General features: G+C 41.2%; 1 protein-coding gene across 4 annotated transcripts in view; it reads right to left on the reverse strand.

Moving 5' to 3' along the window:
- The window catches only part of cep192 (centrosomal protein 192), a 143,352-nt gene that overhangs the window by 90,242 nt on the left and 39,903 nt on the right, over positions 1-13,207 (reverse strand). For 3 of the 4 annotated variants that reach the window (XM_080194690.1, XM_080194689.1, XM_080194686.1), the window contains exons 13-20: positions 11,196-11,345; positions 11,037-11,101; positions 8,315-8,530; positions 6,965-7,088; positions 6,163-6,296; positions 4,526-5,750; positions 3,363-3,450; positions 1,764-1,875 (exon numbers count right to left, since the gene is read on the reverse strand). In XM_080194690.1, the coding sequence (XP_080050816.1) occupies positions 1,764-1,875; positions 3,363-3,450; positions 4,526-5,750; positions 6,163-6,296; positions 6,965-7,088; positions 8,315-8,530; positions 11,037-11,101; positions 11,196-11,345 (2,114 nt within the window). The remainder of the gene's footprint in view (positions 1-1,763; positions 1,876-3,362; positions 3,451-4,525; positions 5,751-6,162; positions 6,297-6,964; positions 7,089-8,314; positions 8,531-11,036; positions 11,102-11,195; positions 11,346-13,207) is intronic. The other variant, XM_080194688.1, reaches the window with a different exon arrangement.

Below are 13,207 nucleotides of genomic sequence, written 5' to 3' on the forward strand. Positions count from 1 at the left end.
TCACCCAAACCAGGAATCGAACCTGGGTCCCTGGAACTGAGAGACAGCAGTGCTAATCACTGTGCCATCCCCGATGGCAAGATGAATGTCAAACTGCTTGGGCGTAGAAAGCAGAGAGTAGCAATGGAAGGGTACTTTTCTAACTGGAGTCTGTGATAAGCAGTGTTTCACAACAGTCAATGCTGGGGCTTCTGTTTACTTTTAAAAAAAATGCATTTTATAAATGATTGAGGAAAATGTAGGTACTCTGATTAGTAACTTTGCAGATGATATAAAAATTGGACAGCGGATAGTAAGGAGGATTGTCAGAATACAGCAGGATATAAATCAGCTGGAAACCTGGGCCAAAAGATGGTACATGGAATTTAACCTGGGCAAATGCAAGGTGATGCAATTTGGAAGGTCTACTGCAGAAGTATACAGTAAATGGTAGAGTCCTTAGAAACATTAGCATATGGAGGGATCAAAGCATGCAGATCCACAGTTCCCTGAAGGTGGCACTTCAGGTGGAGAAGGCTGCATAAGTCATGCTGACCTTCATCAGTCAGGGAGTTAACTATAGGAATCGGAAAAATCATGTTGCAGCTGTACAAGACTTTGTTTAGGACATTTGGAGTTGTGTACAATTCTGGTCAACGTACTACCAGAAGTCTGTTGATGCATTGGGAAGGGTGCGGAAGAGATTAATCAGGATGTTGCCAGGTTTGGAAGATATGGACTTTGAAGAAAGGTTGAACAAACTTGGATTGTTTCATTGGAGTGTCGGAGGATAACAGGGGACGTGATAGAAGTTTACAAGATTATGACAGGCTTGGATAGAGTGAATAGTCAGTCTTTTTCCCAGGCTCAAAGGGTCAATTACTCAGGGGCATAGGTTGAGTGAGAGGGGACAAATTTTCACAGAGGATGGTGAATGTCTAGAACATGCTGCCGGAGGTGGTGGAAGCAGATTCTATAACAACGTTTAAGAGGCATCTGGATAGATACATGAATAAGCAGGGAATAGAGTGACATGGGCCATGTGAAGGTAAGACAATATTAGATTAGAAAGTCATCTGTGTCAGTACAGACTTGGCGGGCTGAAGGACTTGTTCCTGTGCTGTTCTTTGTTCTTCTAATCCTTTGAAATGATTTCCACAACAGGCAGTGCAATAACCCAATATGGAGGTACTACTTCATTCATCCAATTTACTTTCAACTTTAAGATGCCCTCTCCACTCTGCCTTGATGTTCTCCTGCTGAAACTCTCATGCATGCCTTTGCTCCCTCCAGACTTGATTATTTCAATGCTCACCTGGCCAATCTTCCATTTTTCTACTGAGGTAAACTTGAGCTCACCCAAAACATTGCTGGCCATATCTTACGTCACAACTGTTCACTGACCGGTTCCTGGTCAGACAATGCTTTGATTTTATAACTCAGTGATTTTCAAATCTCTCCTGGGCCTTGTCCCTCTCTTGTCTTCTAACCTTATCCATCCCAATGTTTACCGAAATAAATGCACATCTTTAATTTTGGCCACTGGTATTTGTATTCAGCTGCTTAGGTCCTAAGTTCTGAAGTTCCTTCCCTTATCCTCGCTAGTTTTGGACAATTCTGTTCCTTATGTGGCAGTCAACCCCAATATTTACTTATGTGGCTCTGCGTCAAATATTGTTTAATAATATTTCTACAAAGTGTCTTGGGACATTTTAGTGTGTTAAAATAATTGTATAAAATTGAAGTTGCTATTTCAATTAAACGTTTCCACAGCTTTCTCCTACCTTAGTGTTTGCAGGACTGCCAATGGCTGTGCTGTTTTGCAGCGTTGTATCGATACCAGAGATATAGCTCAGTCTGCTAAGGTTTGGATTGGAGTATGTCAATGAAGAACTGCTAGAAAAAGGATGATATATTTCAAGTATTAGAAAAATAAATCCTGCAATTAACATATTAAGAGAACAAAGCATCAATGTAAGAAAGATTATAGTTTAGGTATTCCTCCCTTCCCAAAGGTTTCAAGTCCACAGTCCCTTGGATTTCTATGAACGTAGTAATAGATCTCCAGTCCTCACCAGAGCTCTTCAAGACAGTGTGTTAGTAGGTTATTTACCATCAAGCAGCATTGAAACTTGTTCCAAATTCTCATCCCTGGATAAATTGCATACATTCCAAACAGTCAGCTGTGGCATTCCATTTACAGGTCCAGATATCTTCAGCTAATGCAAAGATCAAACATGAAGGAGGGTGGCTGTTCTATTTGGTTTAACTCTGCATAGAGTATCTTCATCTACAGACCATCAGGGGAACAGCCGTTCACTATCTTACATAAAATTTACTACTACATTCAACTTTTACAATAAAGTAACTGGTAAATTATTTTACTCAAGTTTGACTCCATTCACAAGGTTTGATTCTAATTACTCAGAAAATGTGTTTATCAGGATTCTGTTAACAGTTGATTTCAAGTAGTACAGCCCAAGTGAATGAAAAAATAATTTAAGATTATCGATTTCAATTAGTACAACCCGACAGCCCCTGATTTTAGATTCAACTGGAGGGGAAATATCTTACCTGCATCTATCCTTTCAAGTATTTTGTAAATTTCAATGAGATCAGCTCTCATTCTTCGGAATTCTAGGGAACACAGACCCAGTTTCTCCAATCTCTCTTCAGAGGGTAGTCCCAACACCCAGGGAACAAGTCTGATGAGTCTTTGTTGCACTCCCTCTCTGCCAATAAAATCCTTTCTAAGCCAGGAGGACCAAAACAGCAAGCTCTACTCACAATGTTATCTAACCAAAGTTCTATGCAATTGAAGCAAGACCTATACTCAAATCCACTTGTGATAAAGGCTCACAATCCCAAAGCCAGATAGGCAAATTGCCTCTCCTTTCCTGGAGGTTGTGTTTCTACAGAAGCTGGCCAAGGTTCAGCACACTGGTAAATGTCTAATTTTCATGTTTGAAGAAACCTGGTAGACATGCAGACTACTTACCTGTTGGGAAAGGAGAAAGAAAGGTGCTTTATTATGGGAACTTCAGAATCACTGGGCAATCATAAAAACAAGGAGTCAACCATTCGGCCTGCAATTCGGCCCAGTCAATTTATAGATGACTGGCCCATAGTTCTTATTAATTTGGGTTCAGCAAAAAACAGTGAGATAAAGCAGAATTAAAAATTGGGTTTCAACACGAGATTTGGAAAAGTGTCCCCGAATGCTTCTTCTTTGTAAAAACGTGATGGTATTCTGCTGAATTAAAGCACTCAATTGATAACAAATGTTTCAAGCTTCTGGTCTTATTTACTTGCCACTTGCAATGGATGCAATGAAACAATATTTATAAAACTGAGCAGGAACACATAACAGAAAACCTCTTTACCTTGTGGCAGTTTGTAAATCTGTCACTTGGCTTGGTGACGAATGCGTCAACGGTTTCAAAGTTACCTGATCTGCCGCAGAACCATAATCTATAATGAAATGAAACTTGTGAATTTCAATTAAAAATGTATTTACTATTCATTGAGATAATTACATTGCAACTTCAGTATTAACCAGTACTGTGATAACGCCAACCCACAACACCAGAGCTGAAAGAGATGTATGTATTCCAATCGGTTTTTAATTCATGCTTCACTTCAACCTACGAACGTAGAAGCAATGAATTATCAGCAGATTTAATGCTTATTCTATTTTAGAGAAGTTGCTCCTTGTGATTTCTTTACATAATTCACAAGGCTGCTATTTTATCCCCCATATTATTTTACATAACTCCCCAGTGCAATTTGAATCTGATCAATGGGTTACATGGCAAGTAAAGATAAAGTATGTGACTTTAAAAGCCAATATGTATTTTTTGGCATAAAAATACATGCACTCTGAAAATTGCTCAACAAATAAAAATTATCTACATTAGTTGTGCATCAACATACACACAAAATCTATTGAAAATGATATTCAAGTGATTCCATTATCAACGTATATTAATCTTTAATGTATAGAATATCCCAAGGCACTTCATAAGAGCGCTAAATAACAAGATATGACACCAAGCCACATGGGAGATACTAGGTCAAATGGTCAAAAGCTTGATCCAAGGGGCTGGTTTAAAAGGAGTGTCTTGAAGGAGAAGAAGAATATTCCAGAGCTTAGGCCCTTGCCAACTGAAGGCATGGCCACCGATGGTGAATGATTAAACTTGGGGATTCACAAGTGGCCAGGATTAGATCTCAGATGGTTGTGGGGCTGCAGGAGAGTACATGGATAGAAAGGCACATGTAGCCTTGGAGGGATTTGAAAACAAGGATGAGAATTTTGAAACCAGAGCATTGCTTGATCGGAAGTCAATGTAATATAGCAAGCACAAGAGTGATAGGGAAATGGGACTTGAGTTAAGACACAGAGTATTGGAAGATCTCAAGTTTACACTTCATTGCATTGGGTAGTTCAGAAAGTAGCCCAAGACAAACTGACATTTTATTTTTAATTACAGTAGCCAATATAATTTTAAAACAATGGATGTTACATTATTTAGTGACTGCTTACCAGCTTCTTTGTTTCTTGGAGCTGCTACATCATAATTAGATCGCTCAAAGCTGACCATCTCTTCTCGGTTACAGAAATCCGAGCTTTTTTGTTCATCTCTTCTCACTTGTGGCTTAGAAGTTACATGCATTTCTTTGCCATCTTTGCATATTGCTTCACTTGTTAATTTCCTAAATGTCTGCTCTACAGGTCCAACCTTGTGTGTTATTGGACAATGCAGATTGGAATTATTCATCGCCACACCTTGAACAGCAGTGGCTTGTAAAGAAACAGTGGCGCTCAAATTTTTCTGTTCCGTCCTAAACATTCCATCATCAGATGATGTGTCTGAAGACCTTGCCTCAACATCTTTTTGCATCATATCTGCTCCAATTTCAGTCTTTGTTTTACATTTCATTGATTCTTTCTCTGTCCGGCAAACTTTCTGTGCCGACGACACAGTTAAAAAAGATTCACCATGTTTCTCTGTTGCTATGGCAGTGCCATTTACCTTTGACACTTCAGCACGAGTATTTTCACTTGAAGTAACTTGATCAATAGATCCTTCTGTGGCTATTAACTTCATGTCGGTAAACTGACCGCCACCATGTTTGGAACCAGGAAACTTACTCTTCTCGTGTTCAAAAGATTTGGTGTGATTATTCTGACTATGCGGTCTGCCATTACTCTCAATTAATTTGACTGACTGACAAGTTTCATCTGACTGAGTTACACTTTCTCTTTCAGTAGCATTAAATTGGCCCAAGTCTTCTTTTGGATTTGTTGTTTTCTTATTTCCTTGCTTGCCTTTTCTACTCGAGGTAGATTTCTCTGAAAGTGAATTTGACATGTGAGGATTCCTGAAATTTTCAGATGAAACAGCAGAATCTAAACTGCTCGCAGAAACAGATTCTGACAATGGTTTAAATTCAGAATTCATGATCTCACTTTCACTGGTCTCAGGTCTTTCACAATTCTTTGTCACAAAAGCACCCAAATCCTCCTTCACATTGCTTTTCTGGTTGTCCAGCTTCACACTTGGTATCCTGTTAGCTGTTGCAGACACAAATTTCTTTCTGTTCTTATTAGAAAGCTCCAAAATCATGGCAGCTAGTTGAGCAGGATCTGCAGTCACAGAAGCATCAGCTATAGCAGAAGCAATTGTACTTATGCTCAAGACTGAATCTGTGCCATTGAGTAATCGTGATTCTTCAGCTTTCGCATGTGATCTCTCAAATTTCATATTCTTTAAAAAAAAAGGAAAAACATTTCGTGACAAGCCCATTTTCTGAAGTGCAATTTCAAGCAACTATCAAATGAAGTTTTCTGAACGCAAGCCCTTAATCTGCAGATGAATAGCATTTTCAAAGTTTAAAACATATATTTACGCATAGCAGTGATTCAAGAGCTTTAAGTTTATTTATTAGTTCACAAATAGGCTTACATTAACACTGCAATGAAGTTACTGTGAAAATCCCAGAATAGCCAAACTCCGTCACCTGTTCGAGTACATTGGAGGGAGAATTTAGCATAGCCAATACACCTAACCACCACCTTCTCAAGAGTAATTAAAGGTGAGAAAAATAATGCCGGCCTAACCAGCGATGTTCTTCCCCATTAAAGAATTTTGAAAATTCAAGTAACAAAACGGCACTAACCCCGTGTTCATTCACAGAAATATTTGAACTCAATTCCTCATTGGTTTGAGCACTGCCATTTTCAGTCTGCTTATTAATCAGAAATGTAGTAGAAAATTCTGAAAGAGATTCTTGATCAGCTTGCTTCAGGTCAACTGCATAAAAACAAAAAATGAGACCCAAAATGAACAAACAGGAATGAGCACAGGTTCCTTGTGCTTTTCCTTTAAACCAAGAACAAGTCAATCCACCAAGGCAATATGAAATTACCCAACTTAATTAGCCAAGTGAACAGTAAATTATACAAGTTTTAAACAGAATTTGCAGTGACAATATGAAGTACTTGTAAATTTAAGTTTACACAAAACAAAGAATTTAATTTTACAGGCATCTTAATACTTCAGAAAAGTGCAGATTAGGAGGGACTTAATTGAAGCCTCTAAAATAAAACAAAATTCTCAGTCCAAGCAAACTAATCAATACAAATTGAGGACCAGAGACACAAATACAAGTTACAAAAACAAACTTAAATGCTCAGGAGGTACTTCTATTCACAAACAGTTGCGAGCACATGGGGGTTCAATGCAAGCATTCAAAAATAGAACTGGATGAGTTTTGAGCGTGGCTAAAATCTACATACTTAAGGTAGGTAGGTCATCAGATCACCTGGGAACTTGCTTGATTATCTTTGAGGTTGGTTAGTGACCCACCTACCAATGGAAACACTATTTGCCACTCAGTTATTTTATCAAAAATTTCATTTTAGTCACTTACACATTAAAGAATACTCAACATGCAAAAATATTGTATAGTTTTACTTTACCTGAATGAAGAGTGTCATCATTGCAAAGCTCGCTGGTTTCATGGACGGCTTGTGACAAATTAGGTTCGAATAAAGGAACAGGTGCTCGGTGTTCTGGTGACTTTATGGAATATCCAAATGAAGGCTAACAGATTTAGGAACAGTGTGAATTATTACCAATAAAGCAAAATACATAAACAGAAGTTTAATTGTACATTTCTAGTTTTAAACAATTTCTTTGTAAGGTCTTTTCTTAGGTACCCAAATAGTACAAGGAGAATGGATTAAGATTTCCTTGTGCATGAGTCGCAAAAACCCAGCCTGCAGGTGCAGCAGGTGGTCAGGAAGGCGAATGGGATGCTGGCCTTCATAGCGAGAGGGATTGAATATAAAAGTAGGGAGGTCTTGCTGCGGCTGTATAGGGCATTGGTAAGGCCGCAGCTGGAGTACTGTGTGCAGTTTTGGTCGCTGCACTTACGCGAGGATATTTTGGCCTTGGAGGGAGTGCAGAGGAGGTTTACTAGGCTGATACCGGAGTTGAGGGGGTTGAGCTATGAGGAGAGGCTGAATAAACTAGGCTTGTACTCGTTAGAGTTTAGAAGAATGAGGGGAGATCTCATTGAGATGTATAAGATGATGAATGGGATGGATAGGATAGAGGTGGAGAGACTCTTCCCGCTCAGAAAGGACAGTAGGACTAGGGGGCACAGCCTCAAGATAAAGGGGGGGCGGTTTAGAACGGAGTTGAGGAGGAACTTCTTCACTCAAAGGGTGGTAAATCTCTGGAATTCTCTGCCCGTTGAGGTGGTGGAGGCTGCCTCGCTAAATATTTTTAAGACGCGGGTTGATGGGTTTTTGATAAGCGAGGGGATTAAGGGTTATGGGGAGAGGGCGGGAATGTGGAACTGAGCCACGACAGATCAGCCATGATCTTATTGAATGGCGGGGCAGGCTCGAGGGGCTAGACGGCCTACTCCTGCTCCTATTTCTTATGTTCTTATGTAAAGTTTATTTCTTTGTGTCACGAGTAGGCTTACATTAACAATACAATGAAGTTACTGTGAAAATTCCCTAGTCACCACACTCTGGTGCCCATTCGGGTACACTAAGGGAAAATTTAACACAGACAATGCGCCGGGCCAGTATGTCTTTCGGAGTGTGGGAGGAAACTGGTGCACCTGGGGAACATGCAGACTCTGCACAGACAGTGACCTGAGCCGGGAATTAAACCCAGGTCCCTAGCACTGAGGCAGCAGTGCTAACCACTGTGCCGCATAACTTAGAAAACTGAAACAGGAATTCAATTTGAAACTGAGGTAGTCATTTTTGATATTTAAAATATATACACATCTATTCCAACCTTGAACTAACCCGTTTTATGCCACGCTTATGTTCTCCAAGACATCCAAGAGCCTCTGATCTCTCTCCAAAGAACTCTCCCAGAGTGAGGCGGACATAACTCTGACTGCTTTGCATAAAGTCAGATCCTGCCTGTGATGCTCTCAGTATCACGCAGCTATTAGCTGGCAGCTGCCATGAATCACTTCCACATGATTCATTTGGAAATGTCACATCCATTTTATCTTCCTGTGTAGAAAGTGAGAAGACAGTACAAATTACAAACCTCGAGTCTCATATGATACTCAATTGTAAATACAGCCTCTAATCATGTTAATGGATGCCAAGCAGTAGAAACTATTGCTAGCTTCGCAGTTCAATTAACTGAATTTTCTCTTCCTTTTGTTCGTGGACTGGTCAATACAACTGAAGTTAAAATGCTCAAATTGTTAGGGAGATTGTGCAGACTAGATGGATATACAATATACCTTAGTAACTGTTTGGAAAAAACATACATAGGTTCATATTTAATCTAGTTAGCAAAAGAATCTGGATCCCTGGCATTGTGAGGCAGCAGTGCTAACCACTATGCCACTGTATTGATAGAAATATTGCCTTAAGGAATTTTTAAAAATCAATTCATTAGTGTGCCCTATTTAACACTGTCATTGTTGGATAGTCTCTTGAGCATCTAACTGCCAGATGAATGGTGGAGCTTTATGAATTCTTTAATCACTGTACATGTGTAAATTTGTCTTGTGTATTATAAAAAAGTGTTGTGAAAAATTGCTGCAGAATGCTGGTGGAATTCTTTGAGGAGGTGACAAAAACGGTTGACGATGGGAGAGCCGTTGATGTCATCTACATGGATTTCAGTAAGGCGTTTGACAAAGTCCCTCACGGTAGGCTGGTAGAAAAGGTTAAGGCGCATGGGATACGAGGCCAGGTAGTTAGGTGGATTGAGAACTGGTTGGGAAATAGGAGACAGAGGGTAGTTGTGGAGGGTACCTTGTCGGGCTGGAGGCCAGTGACCAGTGGTGTGCCGCAGGGCTCGGTATTGGGACCTCTCCTCTTTGTAGTCTACATAAATGACTTAGAAGAGGGAGTAGGTGGTGTGATCAGCAAGTTTGCTGATGACACCAAGATGGCAGGGTTGGCGGGTACAGAGCTGGATTGTCAGGTGATACAACAGGATATAGATAGGTTGGTGCAGTGGGCAGATAGGTGGCAGATGGCATTTAATCCTGACAAATGCGAGGTGATGCATTTTGGAAGGAATAATGCAGAGAGGAGTTATGTGATAAAAGGTAGGCCGATTAGGAGTATAGATGTACAGAGAGACCTGGGAGTGCAGGTCCACAAATCCATGAAGGTTGTGTCACAAGTGGAGAACGTTGTTAGGAAGGCTTATGGGATGTTAGCCTTTATAGGAAGGGGCTTAGAGTATAAAAGCTGCCGTCTAATGCTTCAGTTATACAGAACGTTGGTTAGACCGCATTTGGAGTACTGCGTCCAGTTCTGGTCACCTTATTACCGGAAGGACGTGGAGTCTCTGGAAAGGGTGCAGAGGAGGTTTACCAGGATGTTGCCTGGCATGGGGGGACTGGGTTACGAGGAGAGACTGAAGAGACTGGGGCTATTCTCCTTGGAAAGAAGGAGATTGAGAGGGGACATGATAGAGGTATATAAGATACTGAAGGGAATAGATAGAGTTAATAGTGAGAGACTGCTCCCTAGACTGGGTACGAACACAAGAGGTCATCAATTAAGGGTGAGGGGGGGGAGGTATAATTTGGAGGTAAGAGGAAGGTTCTTTACACAGAGAGTTGTGGGGGTCTGGAATGCGCTACCGAGTAGGGTGGTGGAGGCAGGCACGTTGGACTTGTTTAAGATGCAGTTAGATAGGCATATGAGTGAAACGGGAATGGAGGGATATGGTAGGGGCTATTAAATAGGGTAAACCTCGGGAGACACCGGAAGGGCAGGCTGTATAACTAATATGTTTTGTCTTTATTCCACAGGTGGAGGTCCACCTCGTGTCAAGCGAGGGGCATGCACACGGCAGGTTGTGCGTGGGCTGCTCTTGGAAGTCCAGGAGTGGCCTAGTACTTCATGTCGGTGTGTGTGCTTGATCCTGGACCGATAGACGGGCACCGCAACAGCTCAGTGACTAGCACTGCTAGCTGTGCAGATACATGGATTTGGGCCTGTGTCTGTGGGAGTTTGCGCATTCTCCCTGTGGTTGCGTGGGTTTCCTCCGGGCGCTCCGGTTTCCTCCCACACCCCAAAGATGTGCTCTTAGGCTAATTGGTTTCCACCAAATTGACACTATTTCTTCCCTGAATCTGACTGAGTAGGGTCCCATTTGTAGACATGCAGGGTAGAATAGGTGTAGGGCGATGCGGCGGCGCGGGCTCGTTGGGCCGAAGGGCCTGTTTCCCGTGCTGGGTTGTTCTTTGTTCTTTGTTCTTTGTTCTTTAATCCTCGATATCTGTCTCAAAAACTGATTTATCTGCTGTTGTTTACTTTTGCTTCCATTTTTAACTTTTACTTCAGGAATTCTCAACCAGGTTCAGAAATAAATACTGTATTTTCTGTCAGCCTTTTCTACAGTTCTTACTCTAGAAATTCCAGGTTCCCTATTTCAGAGGTAAGCCCCAATTCCCTAGACCTTCAAACGCAATCACATTTTCCTTAATCTAGATAAGTTTTCATTGAAGTGCATTAGAATGAACAGAGTAATTTTCTCTCAAACCTGAATAAACCGATGTTCTTCCTCAAACTCCTCTTGATCTTCTTCAATCAATGCAGCAGCTTTACCTATAAAAAAACATTAGGAGTCAGCAAAACTTTAAGGAAATACTTTCTCAAAAGCTTCTTATGTAGAAATGTTATAGAATAGCTAAAATCTTACATCCAGTTATGAATTCTTCTTCATGAAGACTATTGGCTAGATCAGTTGGCAGATTGAACTGATCTTGTTCTTTATCCAATGAATAATAGTAAGCCAAGTCTGTCACCCAGTTCCCTTCTTCATTTTGATAAATCACACTAGGCCTCTCCCCTGCAGAAAGAAAATATTTTGGGTACACACTTAACAGGAGTCTTCTATGTCCAATTTCTCCGTCTCTTTTCTTGAAGATATGAACTTGTATGGCATAGTTCCAAAGTGTCAGCAACCTTCTTTTACTGTACCCATTCTACATTTGAAGTTCTTATGAATGAAGGTAGTTTCTTTGACTCTCAAATATCAAAGTTGAAACAGATACTGCCCTCATCTGACATCAACATACATACACTTTTAGCCCCTGGATTTTGATCAGAAGACTTTCCCCCATTAAATTTAGGTGCATAGAAGGTACCTATGACATATTGGACGCTTCTTCAGATGTTGTCATTGACAAGTAATGTGCAGAAGCGGGTGGTGGCCATGGATGGATCTTGAGAGGTGGCTCCAATGAATACAGTACATGGGAGAGGGGAAAAAAGCATGACATCAAGTGAGGGAGGTCCCAATTTGATAAAGATGATGTTGGAGGAGGATGCTGTGATAGTTCACTTACAAGACTACAGGGAAGTCAAGGAAGGATACTGTACGTGGTCACAATCAACGTCAGTTGTGATTGAGAGTAGAGCCATTTTGGTGAAGTTAAGTGATCAGAAACTGGATTGTAGAATTCAAACTTGAGTTGTGGGAAAGATAGGAAGAGATTTGCCAGGCATCATAATGCAGGAACTTAAAGAAAATGGGACTTTGGAGACAGGGAAATGGTTTGCAAGGGCAGCAAGTACAGGTTTTTCTATTAATTTTGAGAGAACGAGGTTGCTTTGAAAAGGAAGAGAAACAGTACCTGAGGAGATTTTATTAATTACAGTATCAGCTGGCATAGGGGCCTGAAGGTAAGTAAATGATTAGCAGTTTTGTGGGAATAAGTTACAAGGAGGAGGGATAGGGTCACGGTGAGTTGAGAAAGGACACAAGGGAACAAAAGAAAAACTAGAGAAATCAAAACTAAGATGAAGGAAATTCTGAAAAGAAGTGTCATTTGGTGCCAAAGGGAAGGGATTATAAATCCCTACAGTGCAGAAGGCCATCTAGTCCACACCAACTCTCCAGAGTATTTGACCAAGCCCTCCCCGCCCCCCTCCCCACATTGTGGTGAGCCAAATATTTCATAGAGTCATACAGTACAGGAGGCCACCATTCAGCCCATCGAATCTACACCAACCACAATGACACCCAGGCCCTGTCCCCATCACTCCATGCATTTACACTAGCTAGTCCTCCTGACAGTAAGGGGCAATTTAGGATGGCCAATCCACCTAACCCACACACCTTTGGACTGTGGGAGGAAAGCAGAGCACCCAGAGGAAACCCATGCAGACACGAGGAGAATGTGCAAACTCCACACAAATCCAGGACCCTGGTGCTGTGAGTCAGCAGTACTAACCACTGTGTCACCGTGCCGCCCTATTCACCCAACTAGTCCCCCTAACTTATACATCTGGGGTGACAAAGGACCAATTTTGGCATGGCCAATCCAAATAACCTGTACATCTGTGGACTTTAGGAGAAAAAAATGGAGCAGCTGAAGGAAACCCACACAGACATGGGGACAATGTGAAAACTCCATACAGACAGTCACCCAAACCCGGAAATGAACTTGGGTCCCTGGCACTGCTAAGCACTGTGCCACCATGCCACCCCACAGATATAAATAGCAGAAGGATTTTAGGCACCTTGTGATCAGTCTCAAATTTTCTAAACTCAATGGAATACAAAGCAAGTTCGTATAAGCCCTCATTTAACTCTTTAAACCATACTCTTCTCTGAGAGCAACACCTCTTCAGACAGATGTACTGGCACAAAGACTGAATGTAGTTCTCTACGTGAAGTCATATGGACACAAGACATATCAAGGAAGA

The sequence above is a fragment of the Carcharhinus amblyrhynchos genome, chromosome 8 (genome assembly GCF_965287045.1).
Source record: "Carcharhinus amblyrhynchos chromosome 8, sCarAmb.v2.hapA, whole genome shotgun sequence".
NCBI classification, from domain to species: Eukaryota; Metazoa; Chordata; class Chondrichthyes; order Carcharhiniformes; family Carcharhinidae; genus Carcharhinus; species Carcharhinus amblyrhynchos.